We start from the raw sequence: 20,459 nt of genomic DNA on the forward strand, positions 1-20,459 counted from the left end.
CTGCAGCCAAAACTTACTTAGTTACTAACTAACTAACTAACTAACTAACTAACTAAATAACTAGATAACTGAATAAAATGAATGGGAAGACCGGATTTGATCTAACCCTAATCCTAGCCTTAATGTGGACCAGGGTAACCTCTCTCACAGATATTTTGGGATCTAGCAGACAGAATTATTAGACTGTCTTTGGAAAAAAGAAAATGACCTCGAATGAACCAGTTATGAACAATGCAAAGGAGTGACTGTACATGTAACTTCCTTTAACTTTATCGTTTACTCAAAAAAAGTAGATTTAGTGTCAAGTTACTTTCGTAGATATTGTGGTTTACTTGAATGAGTGATTTTCTGGTGCTGGAAAGATGAATGGGAAATGCTTTACAACTGACACAGCACTATGTATCACCAGGTGTCCATGCATGTGCTCTTAGTGTCTGTGTGTGTGCGTGTGTGTGTGTGCAGCAGTATTAGTATAACTCTCAGATATTAGGCCCTGTCATGTTCAGTAAATAGCCATTCATCACACATGCCTTTCTCTGTGATGGTGCCCACAAGATCCAATCCATTAGCCATACACTGTGTCCACTCAGAATGTGTGTGTGTGTGTGTGTGTGTGTGTGTGTGTGTGTGTGTGTGTGTGTGTGTGTGTGTGTGTGTGTGTGTGTGTGTGTGTGTTTGTGCGTGTATCATAATTTATTATGATGCTTAAGGAGTTGTGACATGTGATCAAATGCATGTGCGTTTGAAAGACAAGAGGGAGTCTTCACATTTTGGGCAGCAATTCATAATATTTACATCATTATATCACATGTATATATCATCATCATATTCATATAAGACAAGATGAGAAAAGATACGACTTTTTTAATGCCTCAGTGGAGAAATTCAGCTTAAGAGTCATAAGCAGAGAGAAAACAATAAAAATAGAATAATATAAAGATGCTGTGAAACAAAAAGTAATGGTTATAATAATACTAAGACTATATGCATTATATCCGTTTTACTTACAGATACGACCAAGGAGGGCAGAATAATTGCTCCCATAGCTGTAATACACACATGGTTTGTAGCCATGTACTTTAGAAAAGTATATGAAAATACATAAACATTGCCTGGAGACAATCTGATTGCATAGGTTACAAGCATAGATATATGGAAGCAATTGATATGTGCTCATGCTTGAAGAGCATGAGGTGCTCAGAGTGACTCTTTCATAGAATCAGAATGTCTGTAATGTGTGTGTGTGTGTGTGTGTGTGTGTGTGTGTGTGTGTGCGTGCATGCGATTGTGTGTGTGTAACAAGGCAGGGGATTGATGGATGATATGTTGAATTGACCGTGACACCGCACAGAGACACATGATTCACTTTGGAAAGCCCAGTCCTCTCTGCAATGCACTTGTCATCACTGCAACTGTTAGCATGGGGAGAATGTAAGCAGACATGTGCTACATGTCGTCACCAGTCCCTTTCATAGATAATGTGTCATGATTCCCAAACAGTGATTGAAACTTCATTGGCAAAAAGGTGCCGTGAGACCTAAGTTGCTCTGCTGAGCAACTGAGCACGATTAGGAAAGTACAAGTTGGTAATTGGTTACAAAATGTCCAACACTCAGCCTTTTTTGGCTTCGCACTTTGGCTACGATTACAAATATCTATTCAGTCCGGTCAACTTACAGAACTGCCTCATCATGTTCAAGATGTTCGATTATTGCAAAATAATTGTTGCAATGTTTCCTAATTCTTTATTCCATACAAGGAGTTACTATTCTGCTGGATTTGAAAGCTTCATCATTCCAGTGACACTCTTTACCCCAAACTTAAGACACTATGATTGCATTCTAACTGGGTTCTCTTAATTAGAACAACCTTTACCCAAAAACATATATCTGTGTCAATGCTATGAAGTGTGCAGCTGCCAGCACATTTTAAAGATTGCATTTGAACCTACCTATGATCCAACAGGAGCCAGACAACATCCAGATGTGGGGTAGTCGGGGTCTTACAGGGCACACTGACTGCATAAGCAGCGTGTGTGTGCTTGGAGGGATATCTTGCTTTTTTTGCTTTTTCCATGTTATTTTTTATTTATTTATTTATGTATTTATTTATTGGCCTTCATGGCTTTATTGATAGTACAGCTCGAAGACAGTGACAGTGAGCTCAAAATTCCACGTCTCACCCATTCGTGCACGTTTTCTGGCAAAAACGCACCTAATAAAATGACATTAAAAAGGAAAACGCGTTCAATATCATAAAAGCTCCTTTTGCCTGGGGCAGCTGGACGGGTGTCGTTGTGTGTGTGCTTGATTGACAGCAGTTGGCAGGCTGAGCTCCAGCAGGGGAAGGAGAGAAGAAGACGTCAAACTTGCTCTGCAGCCTACACGTGTTGTTAGTAGTAATGAAAAGCAAGGCTCATATAAGCATCTAAAACGACTCAAGTGACATTTGCAGGAACCTTTACATGCTGTTTAATGTGCTGCATCTGAGCAGCTAATTAGCTATCTTGCCTCCAGTTCGCACGCTGGACACCAGAATTGCCTCCCGTAACCTCTCTCTTGAACCTGCAAGAGTTTTTATTGCCCAAACAATGTTTGCATTCAGTGTATGATTATGATGTGGGAACAAATTAATGTATCTTTCCCAGATACAGATCCTCTTTATACCATGTGTGAATGTGGTTAAGGGAGACAAGGAGTTGGATCACACAAACATTGCTTGAATCCCAGAACTCTGCAGTGGTAGACAAAGATTTAATCTCGTACCACCAATAGACCCTTTAGTCTGCATTCTTTCTGTCATGCCTTAACCCACTCACCGCTCATCAAACAGTCCCTCGTGATCTGTATAACAATCTCGCACAGTCCGAGATTTCTACTACACATCTCTGTGTTTACCTGTAAACACTACATGTATTATTTCTGTCTTTAGTTTTTCTTTTTCTCTTCCCTTCTTCTTTTTTTTCTTATTCCTCTATTCTTATCTACATGAAGCACTCCCATAAGGCAAGGGAAAGCTTATTAAAGACATCAGTGCTGAAGTTCGCTATTCTCAGTGGAGATAACAGAGATCAATTTTCACAGATCGCCTTCACAGCTTTCAGCAAGTTCACTGCGCCTAGCCACTGAAAACACACACACACACACATGCACACACACACACACACACACACACACACACACACAAGCAAGGGCTTGCATACTCACACTGGGACAGGATCCAAAAACACAATTTATTACTCAGGCTCTCCGTCTAAAGGCCTGTGATATCGCCTACAGGTTACATGTAGTCAGCAGAAGTAAAGGAGAATGCAAACAGCTAAAATATGTTGTGTGTGTCTCTGTCAGTGTTTTTGCCTTATGGCAGGAACTCCTGTGTATGCTGTGAGTCCACATTGTTGAACATGTACAAATAATGATATACCTTCACGAAATATACATCAAAAATACCACATATGTATGAAATAAGTATAGAAGTATAAGTGTAAAAGAAAAGACCTTGGGATTTATTATTTATATTTGGCAGCTGCTGGTAATGTGATAGCGTGTTATTCCTTTAAAATTGCAGAGAGGATCAGCTGATCCCCTCTGTGCTGTAAGTGTGTGTGTGTGTGTGTGTGTGTGTGTGTGTGTGTGTTTCCTCAGTTTGACGAGACAGAGGACATAAATTCTGTCCGTCCCTCTGTAATAGTATAAAGTTATACATCCATTTGGACTGACACAAGCTAAGTTATGGTGATTGCCACACCTCTCCATGCCCAACTGATGCTCAGCTCTCTGCTCCTGTCTGCATTGAGCCATCCAAAGCCATGAGTCACCCGGGGACATCGTCTCCCCCGAGGGATGACTACCACCAATCAATCCTACAACTTTAGCCGACAAACAACTCAAGACATAGTGGGGGGAAATGTGCCCAGAGAGACCCCATTTCGTCTTTCTCTGCTGTTGTAATCGCGGATTCAATTTCCTATCTCTCTCTGACTTACAGCCCTCCCCTATCTTATTTCTATTTTTATCGACAGGTGACCTGTAACTGGTTGGAGAGAGGGAGGAGAGGAGAACAAATGGAAAGGGAGCAGAGAGGAAGACGATGAGAGAGAGAGCAGTACCCAGGAGATCCCTCGTGCACAATGGGAGGCCCTCCCTCTGCCGGCTTTTGATTTAAAAAGAATAAAGGGTACTCGGCCTAAAGAGGGCTAACAGGAATTTAACATCACTGCAGTGTTTTGCCCTGTAGTGGCACTTCACCCTTTTGTCTCAGAAGAAGTAGTCATGACTTTACATTAAACCTATAAATAACTCCTCTTTTATCCCACTCGCTACATCCTACTGCTACTTCATACCAAGTGACAGACCATTGCCATGGAGAAGACGTATTCACTTACTGCCCACTATGATGAATTCCAGGAAGTAAAATATGGCGGACGCTACAGCAGTGATATCCTTAGCAATGGTATGACTCTTCACCTAGGGGGCAGTCTGGACCGTCACATGGGGCGCACAAGGGGAGGGACCTGGTCCAATGGTCGAAACCGAGATCTAAGTAGCACCAGCAGCAGTGGAGGGCTTCCTCGATGGAGCCGGAGGGAGATCTGCCTCCTGTCAGCGCTGGTCTTCGCGGCAGGTATGTGTGTCATCTTGGGCAGCATGCTGGCACTCAAGTACATTTCCCTGGATGCCCAGCAGGACCCGCAGTGCCGACAGGACTGCCAACGAAAGCGCTCCCTGTTGCGGGCGGCGCGCTTCGTCCAGGCCAACATTGACCCAACCATCCAGCCCTGCCAGGACTTTTACTCCTTTGCTTGTGGCGGATGGCTAAGGCGCCACGGCATCCCCGAGGACAAGCTCAGCTACGGCATCATCACGGCCATAGGGGAGCACAATGAGGAGAAACTGCAGCGCCTCCTGCTGGAGCCCATAAGAAGGCGCGGGCCCAACTCAGCAGAGCGCAAGGTCAAGGAGTTCTATCGATCCTGCGTCAATATCCAGGAGATCGACAAGCTGGGTTCTGACCCCATGACGGAGGTGATAGACAGCTGTGGCGGGTGGGACCTAGTGGGTGCTCCTCCCGCTGCTGCCGGGTGGGAGAGAGAGGATGCACCGCAGAGGCCGGACTTCAATGAGCTATTGTATAGGACCCAGGGGGTGTACAGCACTGCAGTCTTCTTCTCTCTCACTGTCAATGTGGATGACAAAAACTCCTCCAGGAACGCAATCAGGGTGAGTAAAAGGATGTTGGGGATTTGAGTGTGTGTTTGTGAAAGCATCGCTTGTGTTCTGTTTCCTCCGAAACAGCGCAGTCACAGGACACTGGCACACTAAAGTTACTAAGGTGCCTTATCAAATCTGGGTGAATGAACTTGAACATGGAGATTCATTCTTAACCGTGAGAACACACTGGTGACCAAAGATTCTGAATTCAAGCTCCTAGAGCTGCAGGTAGTGATAGATGATAAATCAATTAGTCAATTCAAATAAAATTTAAAGGCGTAATTTGAAGATTCAAGTCACTTCGGGCTTGAATTGACATTTGTTGCAATTTTTTCCACTGCATCTCACAAACCTTCTTCAGCAGTTGGATTTTTTTCCTCCACATGTACAACCACCTGAATCATCACGATTGAAATTCTGTATGTATGTGATGACCGCTGAACAAAGTCAACTTGCTTGACAAATGGATGAGGGATACGGATGAAAGCTCCAGAAAAACCTAATAAGTCAAGCTTGAAGTTCACCAGAATGGTTTAACACAGAGGAAAAGTTTTGTTCAATTTTTATAGACTGGGGTTTGTCACATCTGGTCCGATGCAAAGTTCTGACAAAATAAATAATTAAAACATACCAACTACCTCTTAACTTCCAATAATGTCGCTGCCCCTTGAAAACATGTTTCTCTAAGTTGTCTTTTCAAGCTTTTCGACTTGTAGGAGAAAGAGCCCTGTGTTCAGCTTCAGACAATTCATTTTTTTCAGATAATCAAATGAGCTTTAAAGTGGTTTGTTAGGATTAAGAAGAAGAATTTTCTAAAAGCCATGAAGGAATACTTAATCCTTTAGTCTATATCTGAAGCTCAAAATCAACACGCTTGGAGATGCGTGGTTTGAATTGAACAGCAGCAATATTAAGGTTGAGTAATATTTGTTGGCCCATATCTGAGATTTAGAATAGATTTAAAAAATCAGTAAGACGCAAATAATGACTCGATGTGTGGGCAATATTTGATGTTATTAATAATTCATTTGTGTAGCCTACAGTGTGTCGAGTGGCTTGTAAAGGTTGGCATTATTACAGATTATTGAAATATTAACCAGTCCTTTGATTATGCATCTGCTGAGGGCTTGGCAACGCATATGTGACTGCACACCAGTAAAAAATTAATTAGTACATGAGCTTTGACTCTGTGTGTGTGTGTTCGTGTGTGTGTGTGTGTGTGTGTGTGTGTGTGTGTGTGTGTGTGTGTGTGTGTGTGTGTGTGTGTGTGTGTGTGTGTGCGCAGGTTGATCAGGAGGGGCTCACGCTGCCTGAGAGAAGCCTCTACCTGGGACAGGACGAGGACAGTGTGAAGGTAAACACACTTCCTTGCCTCCTTCTCAACGCCGCACTCTCTGCCATCACCTGCCATCCTTTAATTCCTCTTCCCTTTTAGTCCACCCACTTTTTATAATACATCCCTTTCTCTTCCATCCTCCCGTCACTCATTTTCTTCCTGTATTCTTCTTCCCCCCTTTGCCCTTTTTGCCTCCATCCATTCTCATCCTCCCACCTTTTAGCCCTCCTACATCATCTTTACCTTTCCTTCACTTTTTCTGTAGTTAAGCTTCTTCTCATCTCTCCCTCCCACTGCCCTTCTTTCCTCCCTCCTTTCCCTCCTCCTCCTCCTCCTCCTCCTCCTCCTCCTCCTCCTCTGTCCTATTGACTCATCTCCTCATCAATCCACCTGTTTTCCTCTGTCACCCGCTGTGCTTTTGTTATCCTGTCCACTTTGCCACATGTCACACCCGTCACCGCCCATTACTGATGATGTCGCAGCACCTCCTGTCTATTAGTGGTGATGTCATTGTGCCTTCTCAGATCCTGGCGGCGTACAAGGCCCTGATGGAGCGCTTGCTGAGCATGCTGGGGGCTCACGACCCCACACAGAAGTCCAAGGAGATTATACAGCTGGAGACCCGTCTGGCCAATGTGAGCTGATCGCATGTACATGTGTATGCTCATGTGCATGCATGGGTGTGTGTGTGTGTGTGTGTGTGTGTGTGTGTGTGTGTGCAGTGTTGAGTAAAATCTCCTCTCTCTCCAGATCACAGTGTCAGAATATGATGACCAAAGAAAGGACATCAGCACCATGTATAACCGTATCACCCTCAGGCAGCTACAGCGCATTGCTCCAAGTGTGAGTGCTGCATATACACACACACACACACACACACACACACACACACACATACAGCACATAAAAATACACATCATTCAAAACCTGGTGTGTGTGCACATGCATCTTGGGTAGAAGCAGACGTGATGGATTAAGATTTGAACTCCAACTGAGCATTTTAAGTAGAGTGGTGAGCGCACAAGGGGAAGGTGCGTGTGTGTGTGAGGGAGGATGGAGGGTGTGGTGGAGTGACACACTCACACACACACACACACACACACACACACACACACACACACAGAGAGTGGCCTAAGTGACTCACAAAAGCTGTCCGCGCTGCAGGGGTAGAAGGGGAGGAAGAGGGATGGAACAAAAGAGGGGAAAATAAGAAAATGAGGAGACGCGAGGGAGTATTGGAAATGATGGAGGAAGGGGAGAGAGGAGAGGAGAGGGAAAGACGCTGGAGACACAAGCAGGGAGGAGAAGGTGGGGGCTCTCTTCTGAAGCAGCGGGAACACTGACAGAGAATCCTCAAGATGTTTCATGGTCGAGGGAGGGATGGATGGGGAAGGGAGGGAAGGAGGAGAAATGGAATCTGGGCTGTGTTCTGAGAGGCAGAGAGAGTTTGAGTCTGAGGTTCGTGGCCAAGAAAAACTACACACATGGAAACAGACAGCGTGAACGTGAGTGGGAATAAAAAGGGATGTGGGAGACCCTTGAAAGAAAAAAGCCAGGCCTGGTCTGGGGCAGATTAGAGGATAGTGATTGAAGCAGGAAAAATGAATGCTGCTAAATGACTTCATCGTCACGCTGCTGTTTATTAGCTGGAACTTGGATTTGGAGTCCAAATGCGGTAAAATATTTGAGCGCTGTCACTCAAAATTGAAAGTGGCAAGCACCAACACCACCAATAGTATACTATTTCCAAAAAGCAAAATGATTAAATTCACAATAGAATAGATCTCTGTTGAAGGTTTAAGGCAGCTGGTCCCGACATATTCATCTTTTCTTACTTAAAGTAAAATTAAACTTTTGTTTCATGCTGTAAGCCTGGGCAGGTAAAACTACAGTAAGAAACATCGGCCCATCCATGCAAATGTTGACATTTAAACTCACAATTGACACGCAAGTTGAAATTGGAAATTGAACCTAAAGAAACATCAAGATGCAATTTAAGAAATGTATTTTAACACATTCAATTTTTAGATTTTCAGAAGGGAAACCATGCATAAAAAAATGGAGCAAATGATTTTATAAAGATGAGATCTACACAGAGAATGCAACTGAAAGCGAACAGAGAGCTAAATTAATCTGCCCGGCATGGATACTGATGCTTTTTTATAGCAGCGACCATTGGTTCTACAGCCATACTACAAGAAGACACCACATCCTACATACTGACTCTTTAACCATCTTTTGAGCGTTAAGAAAGTTATCTTTGACAACAGGAACTGTGCCTTTGCTTGATTCTGTGTTTCAGTATTTCTTTTCCCTCTGCTGTTGTGCGCCTCTGCAAGCTCTGAGCCTGTTTCTGCATCAGCTCAAGGTCTACTAACAGAACAGGTCTACAAGTACAAAATGAACTGATGGAGGTCGGGCCACAGTAACCTCTGAACCCCTAAATTCTGTTCACCAGGTCACTTCTAGTGATGAACATTTGAAGGACTCAGTGTTCGATTGGGGATTAGATCCAGTAGCAGACGCAGCTCTAATTAGATTTGGAAATACTGGCCATAGGAATCCCATTTGTCATAGAAAATGCCACATAGTGGTTAAAACATTCCCGTATTTAATTATTCAGAATAGGTTGGAGGGTTGTGGTTGTTTTTTTGTTTGTTTGTTTGTTTTTGTTTTTTTTGGACGGAGGGGAAATGAATAACTCTTTACGACTCTCACACTGTGTCACTCCTCCGCTCACCACAGCTCCACTGGAAACGCCTGCTGGACAGAATCTTCCACGACAACTTCTCAGAGGATGAAGAGATCGTGGTGCTCGCCACTGATTACATACAGAAAGTCTCTGACATCATCAAGACCACTTCGAAGAGGTAAGGAAGGGAGAAAACGGGTGGCTGGGTGGGGGGTGGAGGGATTGTGGGAGGGTAGAGAGGGGAGAAGGACGAGGGCGCTGAGGTGTATGGAAAATCGATGAAATTAGACGCAGGAATTTTTTTTTTTGAGGCGGTACTTTTTGAGCATGAGTAAGCGCTTTTGTTTGAAGTTGTTGTGTGTGTGTGTGTGTGTGTGTGTGTGTGTGTGTGTGTGTGCGTGCGTGCGTGCGTGCGTGCGTGCGTGCGTGCGTGCGTGCGTGTGTGCGTGCGTGCGTGCGTGCGTGCGTGTGTGTGTGTGTGCCTGTGTGTGTGTGCATTGCCTCTGGATGAGGGATGTCAGTATAGTTTGGGCCACCACGCAGTGTCATGAGGTGTATAGATTGGTTTTTGAGTGGCGCTGCGCATGTATTTGTGTGTGTATTTGTGCATGTTTGTGTGTGCGGTGAGTCACTCCTTGGTGAACCCCCAGTTCTGCTGCAGCTGATTATTATTGATCTACACCTACACTTTTCTGCCACCTGCAGACTCAGACAGACGCACACGGACAGACACACAAACCCACACACACACACCCCTTCCTCTTCTTGACAGACTCCAGGGGAGGCCTTAGAGGGCTGCTGTACGTCAGGGTGTGTGTCACAGCAACTGACAGCTCGCCAATAGTCACTGTGCTCTACACACAAATACACAACAGCAGTCAGCCCTCATGCATGGCTGACTGGCCAGATGACTGGCTGGCGGGTGGATTACTTGCTTGTCAATTATGTCGGCGACTGGATATATGTCTGTCTGTCCGTCTGTCTAGCAGCGAAACCTATTCAGACATTTCATAACTCACCAGTTCACGACAGAGCTGAAGCCAAAACGTTTCTCCCAACAGCAAATCTCCTCTAGTTGTTTTAAGGTGGACAGAGGTGCCTGGACAGCCAGCTGTCCTTCAGTCCATCAGTGGGACCTTCCCGCTAGCACTCTTAGCCGTGCCCAGGAGATGAATGCCATGCTGCTTTGCGTTTCTGTTTCCCACTTTAATTTACGAACGCTGAATCCAGAATGGTGCCCAACCCACCTCCAAGCGTGCTCCCCTTCTCCTCAAACAAGTGTGTGTTGTGACGCTCAGCTCACATCTGTGCAGGGGACTAGAGAGGATGATGTTCCTAAAAGGTTTCTGAGTGTGTAGATCAGACTGCTTTTGTAGCTTCTAACTGAACGGCTGAGCTGTAAGTCACCTAAGTAACATACGTTAAAGCAGCAGGAGCAACGTCTGATACTAAGTACTTTTCTAGCCCAAACCTTTTGAGAAATGGAGCTTCAAACCTCTGCCATGCATGGGCTGACACGCTAAGTCGAATCAAGTCATGTCAAGCCAGCACACGTGTGTGAAAAAGCCCCATAGGTTGACCAGTCAGTGCCCCGGAGCTTAGGACAGAGTCAGAGAGACTGTCATATCCAGCAGTTAAAACCAAACTCTTCATAGAAGAGTGTTGCATACAGCTGTCTGAAGGAAGGTGTCCTGCCTACAACAAAGAACAGGATTAGAGCAAATCTGTGCTTGGATGTGGGTTTACCAGCGATCTGTCCTGCACAACAAACAACCGGTGTGACACTTACACACTGTATAACAACATCTACAGTATTGTCCTTTATCTAAATGTCCACTGGGATCATGCAGAAAGACTTTTTGCCCCCCCGGCTTTGCCTCAATGTATGGCCTTATTTTTTGCCCTTTTTTTCTTCCTGCATTTACATTTTTTTAAGGAAACAAATAAATGTTATTCTTCACTTGAAATGTAGTGTTTTCCACTGCTTGCTACAACAAAAGATAGGATCTTTCTTGTAGCAGTGATTTAGCTCAGCTCACATCAGTGTAAACATCTCCCCCCATATCAAATTTTCTACTCTCTGTTTCGGGTTTTTTTGTGCTCCCATTTTCCCTTATCTCTTTCATCTGCTCTCCTGCTGCTCACCCCTCTTTGTGAAATGTACTTTTTTTTTAATCACAACACTCCGACATGCATACTCATTGAGCTGGGGTCGCATCATTAAGGGATTCATAATCCTCTTTGTAATAGTGCAGCTACCCTCGCCACAGTCGCATCCATTAGCCCGGGTCCACCTCTCCTCAGGTCGCACGCTCTGTCTCTTCCCTTGTTGTTTACCAATCTTCCCTTTGAGTCGTCCATCCATCCATCCCCCCTGATGGCTTCGGTAATAGATTTTACACTAAGTTTCAATCATCCTCGCTCCCTGTCTTTTGTTCCCCCTCCACCTGTGTCTATCAGACATCCTGTCTTCGCTCCATTTGATCACACGTTCACTCAGTCTCAACATATCTTTTTCAACTTTAAGGTTAAAAAACAGTTTCAAGATTCGGAGGGCACCTGGCATCCGTTCAGAGCTCTGACTGGACATGAATTTGTCATTGCGATGCTCTTTTCGCTCTGAGCGGAGCATGAGAGAGTGGAGCAGAGCGTGAGTAAGCAGGTAGCGTGGGAGCGGGAGGGTTTTGGATGGAGCACAGAGCGTCTCTTTTTGAGAACCTGGAGAGTCACCAGAGACGCTACCCCTCACAGGAAAACAGTACACAGGTCCTTATTTTCCACATTATTTTGGCTCTTTCTGAGCTATTTTCCAGCTCTCTCTTGTTTTTCTTGTAAGTGCTGGCCCACTTTAAGTACTGCTTGTACTAAAGGTGAAGAAGAAATTTAAGAAATGAAAAAAGGTTCAATGTTATTCACATATGACCGATACTCCGAAGATTGTGGGTCAAAAATGGATCCAAGTATTCCCATAATATTCCCCCCTAAACTCTCCCTGCCTGCCACACATGCTTCATATTATGTCAGAATTGTCTTTGCCTTTAAGAAAACATCATTTTGATTCGGTATCATAGTTTTCTAACTTTAACTCCTGGAGGGAATGAGTTTCCATACAGTGACAGTGGGAGGCAGCACTTTTTTACATTTAAATTTTTTACCTTTTTTTTTTTTTTAATAACCGTGTCAGTGTCTTTCCTTCATTTCCTTCCTCTCTTCACCAAACTCTTCTTTCGTCAGTCCCCTGCTCCCCAGCTCTCCATCTGTCTGCCTCTCCACCCTCGCAACATCTTTCCTTCACTATGCATAACCCTCGTCCCCCATTTCTGCCTCAACCCCCGAGCACCACTCTCCCCTCTCTCCATCTGCATCTCCTCTGTTGTCTTCTATCCATCTCTTCGTCTGCTACCTCTCTACCTCCTTTCATCCTCCTCCACACCTGTTCCATTCTCTCACTCTTTTCTCCCGTCACTTTTTTTTTAATCTCTTTTTCTTCCTGGCTTTCTCATTCTCATCTCCCTCCCACCTCCAGTCCGTCTCCAGGTTCTGTCTCCCAGGAAGTTCTTTATCGGGGGTTTTAAACAAAGGTTGGCATTGCGAGTTCACACACACAAACACACACACACACACACACACACACACACACACACACACAGTTATACTGGGGGTGTCGCTCATTAGCAAAGCTATAAGGACTGTGTTAAAAATGCCCTGGTTCCTCACATCAAGCGGTCTTTCCACCGCTGCCTGTTATTTGTGAGTTGCACAGCGTGCTGCAACACCCATACACACAAACACACAAACACCATGACACTGAAGTTTGCACTCACATTGGTGTACGGGGAATGTGAACCTGACTGAGAAAAATCCTGCAGAAAAAAAAGAAAATCCTTCTTTTACGCCTCTTTTTTTTTGGGGGGGGGGGGGTAAAATATATATATGCTTACTCTTCCTAGTAATTCATATCCTAATGAAATTCCTTTTTAGTATCAGTAACACTACCCAAAATAAATAGCATTGTTTCTATTTGGAAGACTAAGAATCTATAGCGATGTTCGAGGCTGTGTACATGCTCTGATTGGGTAGTGATAAAGGAACAGTCCGACTCATATTCCAATGCTACTGTTGTATGTCAAGCTGGGCCCATAATAACGTGTAAGCAAAGGCATAAAGTGCCATGTCTTAACAAATCAGCAGAATTTGCAGCATGTCAGGCCTACAATATATTGTTCTGAAACTTCGATATTAAGACTGATAACTGGCCAATTCAATAAAAACCTAGCTGGCTAACTAGTTTGCCATTACAGATAGATGCCATTAGATTTTTTCGATCACATGATTGCATGAAAGCTCATGGGTAGACTGTTGTCAGTGTTGTGCAGATAAAATGTTGGGGGTTTTTTTCCATTGTTGTTTTTCTTTTGGCCTTTTCCACGGCTTGATTAGATAACAGGGTAACAGGAAATGTGATGATGGAGAGAGGGGAGATCACATGTAGCACAGGGCCACAGGTCGCCCTGCAGTGAGGACACCACAGCCTCCGCACACGGGGTGCTCGCCTTACTAACTGAGCTACTGAGGCAGGCCACTCTTCTCTCTTGTTTTTTTTTTTTGTTGCAAATTCATCACAGCTTCTACTATTTTGACTCATACTGATATGTCTTTTCAGACATATCCATCCCAGACACATTTAAACTTTTGAAAAAGAAAAATCGAATCTTAATCCCGAATGTTATCAAACATCACTATCGGTGTTATTCTTAGTTGTTGTTCTTAGTCCTAGGTTACATGTCTCTGTCTGTTTTATTAATACGTAATATTATTTTTTATGTATATGTGTTGTATGATGTGTTTTATACCTCAGACGTCTACCCAGAGACAAGGACTGTGACTTAGCCATGGCTAGAATTCCCATATGCATTGCACTGGTTGCATTTCAATTAAGATGTAACAACGCCTACATGTATTGTCCCTGTCAAATAAATTGAAAATATATAAATAAACAATAAATTGGCCACACAAAGTGGACTGGAGTCATCCGGACACACCAGCTGGGGACCATGAGAGTCTGTTCAAATTGTAATCTCTAGCACTATGATGCTAGCATGTCAAAAACATAAAATGATGCACAGAAATACCAACTATGTAACATGAAGGCAACCAAAGGACATGAACTCTTCCAATTTCCTTAAATCCATCATCCGTCTGCTCCGTAAGCACAGCTTGAACTTTTGCCCGGTGTCTTTTCTTGATGTGGGATATGAAGAGTTGCTATTTCTCATAGAATCAGGGCATGAGCTCGATAAACAATGCATGGCTAACAAAGCCACATGATAGCCCGGTCACTTACCCAGCTGAGCAAAGAGCAAAGCATGTGACCATCATGGAATGTGCAAAAAAAAAAATGCATCTCTGTGTTCATATAAATCTCCTGCACATCTGACCACACAGAGAGTATGAGCCCTGCTGTCATCACACACACACACACACACACACACACACACACACACACACACACACACACACACACACAAAGATAGAGCCATTGTTTGGCTTGGTGCAGAGTGAGTCAGGGGTTGTGGCAGAGGTGTTTGCCCGTATCATTGTCCAGCAGAGCAGATGGTGAGGTTTGTTTCCTCTCAAGGCCACTAATGGACCACAGAAACTCTTTCATACTCTTTCATACTCTGCAGGACTCTGACACTCACTCAAACACAAACACACACACGAAGATATAACACAGCTGAAGAGGCTGCAACAAACTGACACTTGTATCAATGCAAAAAAAAAAAAAAAAAACCAGGAGGAGGAAAACCTGGATTCTTGTTAAAATGGAGCAGCGGTGAGAAGTTTTGCTCTGAGAGGTGAAAAGGTGACAGACAAGAGAACAGCAGAGCTGCTTCGCTTCATCCGTCTGTGTTTCAGGATGACAGTGCGCATGATTAAAAATGAATGCACCATCCCTCCTTCTACTGTCCTGCTTTCCTTCTCTTGACTTCCTTCATTTTTTGTCTCCTGTCGTCTCTCGTCTTCCTCACACCTTCCCTTTCGTACTTTCTCCCACCCCGTGTTCCCTTTGTTGCAACGGTCCTCCACCAGTTTTTTTTAACCTCCCTTCCTGTTAAGATCCCAGGTCTTCATCCGTCCTCCTCCTTTCCTGTTGCTACCCGTCATTTTCCTTGTAAGGATCATTTCTTTTCTTCCCCCTCTCTTCTTCATTCTCAGTGATTTCAGGTTAGCTATTGACAACTCCTGCTATCAATCTAAATCCCTCCATCCACTTCTCAGTCCCTTCATCTGTGAGAATAAACACTCTCCATCGTTATAGGCATCTATTGACCAAGTCCTTCTTTCCATTGTTCCGTCTCTCCACCCATCCAGTGTTCGCACAGTGATGGCTTTCCCTTCAGACAAGTCGACTGACAAGAACAGTGACTCTTCATCTGCTTATCCTCCATCCATCTTCCTTTTATTCTTTCTCCCTCCTTACTCTAGTTTGTGTGTGTGTGTGTGTGTGTGTGTGTGTGTGTGTGTGTGTGTGTGTGTGTGTGTGTGTGTGTGTGTGTGTGCGTGCGTGCAGTCCCCACACACTGCAATGACTGCAGCCAATCCCATTAGCCAGATGAGCAGGCCTCAATGAAGGGGAAAGCATAATGACAAAACCAGCGTCTCTCTCAAACACTCCCCCCTCTGCCGCCACTCTCTTTATTTTTCCCTCTATCCCTCAGTCGTGTGCGATTTTTACTGAGTGTTTGGGCCGCGCAGTTTGAAGGCTAGCAGGAGAGTCCGTCATTTCATGCCTGTTTATTCAGGTGTGTTTCAGCGTAAAATGTGTGTTCGCGAGTAATCCACAGAAGCGAAACATTCGCAGTTGGGGATTCTCTTTCCTGCCGGAGCCGCTGCTTTTCAATATGTGCACTCAGGTAGTTGTAAAGCATTTTCACATGAAGCCGGTCGCCAAATGGCGGATTTCATGGCGCTGTAGCTTGCAGCAGCGCAGGGTTTGATTCCCAGCGGGGTCTTCTGAGCTGGAAATATATGCAGTCATGCTACAGTAAGGTGCTTTGGATAAAAGTCTTCCCCAAAAAATGTGACATTCGGTTTGTAGTTTGCAGTTTGAGAGCTTGTACGTGTAGTTTGACTGTGTCATTGTCCCATTATTCCACCTTCGATTTATCATTTGACAGACAAAATTGTTAAACTCCAGTTTCCAGGTTATTGCAAGTTTGTAGTAAGAGGAGTCCCTCCCTCCTTCATTACCTGCAGGGTCATTACCTGTGGTAATGTGTTGATGAAGTGCACGGGGACGCTGTCTTTTCATCTCCGTAACTAGCGTCATTAAAATCCATTCAGCTAATGATCCTTCACTCAGTCCTTCGGTGATTAAGACCCACTGCTTGATCTGTACAGCACTCTCACCGTCGGTCCCTCTGATTTCATTTAGCACCGCTGTGATTCCATCGTGGCACTAAGCACACACTGGCATCATGTAGGGGAGAGTGTGGGGAGGGGGGGGGGGCTGTAGGGGGATTTAATTCAAAGAAACAGACAACCCAATCATTTGTTCCATGTTTTTAGAGTCCATGTTAGTCACCGTGTGATGCAGAGTTTGGGTCCCACGTCAAAACAGCCAAGCTATGCTTCTGTAACATGTAACATTACTACAACAACAAATACATCCCAACAGGGGAGCCCGAACCCTGTCAAGCACATAGTCTGATCATATATCTGACATGAGAGACCGTAGCAACACAACACAGTTTACATTCACATCACCAGAAACGAGCAGGTGAGATATCCTCATTCATCTCAAATGGAGTACAGATTGTATCCAATACGCCTCCCTTTAGAGAAAGACTCTCACCACCTCATGTTCACTGCAGTATATCGACATGTATTCCATGGTTGACGAACAACCGAATCCCCAGACTAAATGTATATTTCTGCCAATAAGGGTTGTTGTTCAAACTATGTCAATACTAGACATTTATTTATCTTACAAATGTCTGATGATTTAGACAAAAACTAATCAACTCAAACTCATTCATTTTGAGTCAGAAGAGGATGTGTTGGCTTACCTGGTTCTGTCGCCATCAGCTGGAAATCGTCTGGATGTCTGGTATGGAAAATATTCAATTATTTTGCCGCTAACATGGCTGGAAGAACATCTACTGGTTTCATGCTTACAAATTTTACAATGACCGCTCGAACAGTGGTCTCTCGCTTGGCAGCCGGCTCAGAAGTATCTCTTTTTGTTGCCATTAGTACAGCAGAAAAGGACGTGTTGTTAGAAATACTCTGGTTTTGCTCTTATATGTTGATATTCTCTCTCTAACAGTGGTCCTCTCCTTAAGTGTCAAGTTGTTTCACACTTACAAATGCTGAAATGTAGTCTAGAACATTATTAAACTTTAGTCTCGGCTTACATGTTATCATTGTCACTCATTGTGGGGTGCTCTTTTTTTTTTTATCTGGACTTCAGGCTGTACATCCAATGTGTAGCTACAGTGGCCGAGTGTGTTTTCTCTAAAGCAGGCTACACCACAGAGACGTGCACATAGACATGACACATTGGGGGGTTACCGTGCGGGGACTGCAGGAGAAGTGATTTATGTGTTTTCTTCTATAAGTCTAATGTGACAGAGGAGACTGGTGACAACAAAGACGACATTATAGAAGTTGAAGGTTCAGTAAACATCTCTTCAGAACACACATCGATGAAGCCATGTCCACGGCAAAAAATTCGGCTCTCTGCCACAGTGAATGTATGAACGCTGATTACAGTGTGGGGGTTAAATTTGTCTGGGGCTCAGCTCTGGCTCTGTAATGACTTCATGGTGCATTTAGGTGCATTTAACTGCAAACACCGTTGCTGTGTGAAATTTAATTAAGAAAGTACACATCTGTCTCACACTGCCATGGTGCCGTCAACGGCAGAAATCTGAAAACTGTAAATCGGGCTCTCCCGTTAACCCCTTGCATCAAGTGTGATTCCAGCTTTACTCTGAGAGATTACTGTCATTACTTTCTACTCAAAGATGCCTTCAGTAAAATGGCTCTCTCTCTCCCACACAGTGGAGAGATGAAGCAGTTTTACCATTATCATATAGATGACTTTCATACTTGTAGCTGAACTTCTGTGCACAAACTGTCGCGCACATTTGCATGTTTGAGGCCGCGCAAGTGTGAAGATTCAAACAATCGGGTGGGAAAGAAACCGGCTAATGAAGCAGAGCTGATTAGCTGATGGTATGGATGATCAAGGACACCACCTGAGTCTCTCATTCATTTATTTACCCCCCCCCCCCCACTTCCCCCGGCTCCTGCCTTCGTCGCCCCTTTCCCGTCAATTAAATTCACTTCACAAGTGCTTTGTTGGCAGGACCTCGGGGTGCTGTTACCAAGGCGCTTTTGATTTAATATCTGTCATGCATAGGGAAAAATTAAAAAAAAGAAAAGGAAAAAAAAAAAAAAGAGCAGGGGAAAACAACAACAACAACAACATGCCTTTAGGTTCACATGGAGCCTCGCAGTAGGAGAGCAGGGCATTTGTCCCTGCAGGGCAGATTAGATGTGTGCGCCCAGTGGGGGCACGAGGACACACCAGCACTCCATCGTCTGGGGGAGAAGACACAGCTTGAATACATAAATGAATGATCCATTTTCTCTCCCCCCCGCTAGCCATTTTCCTCACCCCTCTTGCTGCCTCTCCGCTGTGACTCACTCTGGATTGGAGGGAGCTGTTCTTTAACTGTTGGGCCCTCTTGACTCCTCGCCACTCGCTCTCAATCTCTGTCTCCCTCCTGTTTTCGCGCTAACTTTTCTGACTTGTAAGTGGCTCAGAGGGCAGATGGAGAAACAGAACTTTGAGCCAGATGGGACAACATTACAGTCAGACGCAGTCGTCATCGCTTTGCACAAAGGACAAAGGAGAGGGAGTGCACCACTGTCTTGCATTTGCAGAGTGATACAACGTAGATCATTTGAATTCATAAGAAATGAAACACAGCCACGTTCAGTTTGAAATGCTCGGGTATTTTGCTGCCACAGCCTTACGTGGTTCTGTATGACCAGTAGCTTTGGCCAGTTAGCTACAGTTTAAAAACAGTTTCATCAAATAAGGTTTAATTAATCATTGGGTAAAGATTTTCTGCAGGGGACTGCTAAATGATCACTGGAGGAGCCATTAGTTTCTTTGATCCGAAAACATCTGTGTCTAATGTGGGTTTTGCAGAGCTATTACAGCATGTTTAAAGATGAATTAAGGGTCGTCAACTCCGAGAACGATAACTGCAACTAGAAATAGGTTATTTTTACAATCTCGAGTGGACGGAGGAGTCTACATCAGAACTTTAATGAAGACGGTGGTAAATGATGTCATAGGGATCACTTTGGGTGAGTGATTGGATGAAAGATAGAAACACAGCCAGTTTGAATTTACTGGGTTTCACATTCACAACTTATCAAACCACTACTGATAGAATGCAAAAACCTACAATTTTACCTGAGACATAATGACAAACAGTCTTTGGGAATGTTGGGGTCTCGATGTCTGATTTTCTTCCTCTTTGACAATCGCCAGAGAAATTCATTTTGGGTCATGCGAAAGTAACTGCTGAATGCTTTAAACTCTCGTCTATGTAGAATCTCATGTAGAGTGTGGCTGCTTAGATCATTATGATTAGTTGTTATAGTTATCGTTTGTTGGTGTGGATGACCCATCCCTTTTGTTTCCTCCATTCTAGGGTTCTCCATAACTACATGCTGTGGCGCATCGTGGCGGCGTTAAGTGAGCACCTGGCCACCGCCTTCCGCAGCACCATCCACGAGTTCTCTCGTGAGATTGATGGAACGGAGCAGCAGCTAGAGCTTGGCAGGCTCTGCCTCACTCAGGCCAACAAACACTTTGGCATGGCCCTGGGAGCCCTGTTCGTCCAGCAACACTTCTCCTCACAGAGCAAAGCCAAGGTATGGGCTGGAATGGATGGGTGGGTGGGTGGGTGGGTGGATTGCCTTTATTTTGTCCTGCTTTTCAGAGGGATAAATATTCATTTATTCTAGATATTAGTCCAATTCCACCCAGCAATCATCTGCTGATGGCCTCGTTTGCTCATGTAGATCATATAGAGGCATCAGAATGACACTGAGACTGTTTCATAATCAGTTAAACACTCTTCGTGCAGTTAACAAACAGCTGATTAAGTCTTTTCCCTTGTTCTTACCGTCC

At 44.3% G+C, this 20,459-nt stretch overlaps 1 protein-coding gene across 3 annotated transcripts in view; it reads left to right on the plus strand.

Annotated features, from left to right (window-relative positions):
• The window catches only part of LOC119013338 (endothelin-converting enzyme-like 1), a 47,129-nt gene that overhangs the window by 4,909 nt on the left and 21,761 nt on the right, over positions 1-20,459 (plus strand). For all 3 annotated transcript variants that reach the window (XR_005072731.1, XM_037087770.1, XM_037087780.1), the window contains exons 2-7: positions 4,022-5,219; positions 6,496-6,564; positions 7,071-7,181; positions 7,297-7,389; positions 9,292-9,416; positions 19,978-20,200. Coding sequence is in view for 2 of the 3 variants with exons in the window: in XM_037087770.1 (XP_036943665.1) it covers positions 4,362-5,219; positions 6,496-6,564; positions 7,071-7,181; positions 7,297-7,389; positions 9,292-9,416; positions 19,978-20,200 (1,479 nt within the window). In the remaining variant the exon portion in view is untranslated. The remainder of the gene's footprint in view (positions 1-4,021; positions 5,220-6,495; positions 6,565-7,070; positions 7,182-7,296; positions 7,390-9,291; positions 9,417-19,977; positions 20,201-20,459) is intronic.

The sequence above is a fragment of the Acanthopagrus latus genome, chromosome 2, assembly GCF_904848185.1.
Source record: "Acanthopagrus latus isolate v.2019 chromosome 2, fAcaLat1.1, whole genome shotgun sequence".
Classification (NCBI taxonomy): Eukaryota; Metazoa; Chordata; class Actinopteri; order Spariformes; family Sparidae; genus Acanthopagrus; species Acanthopagrus latus.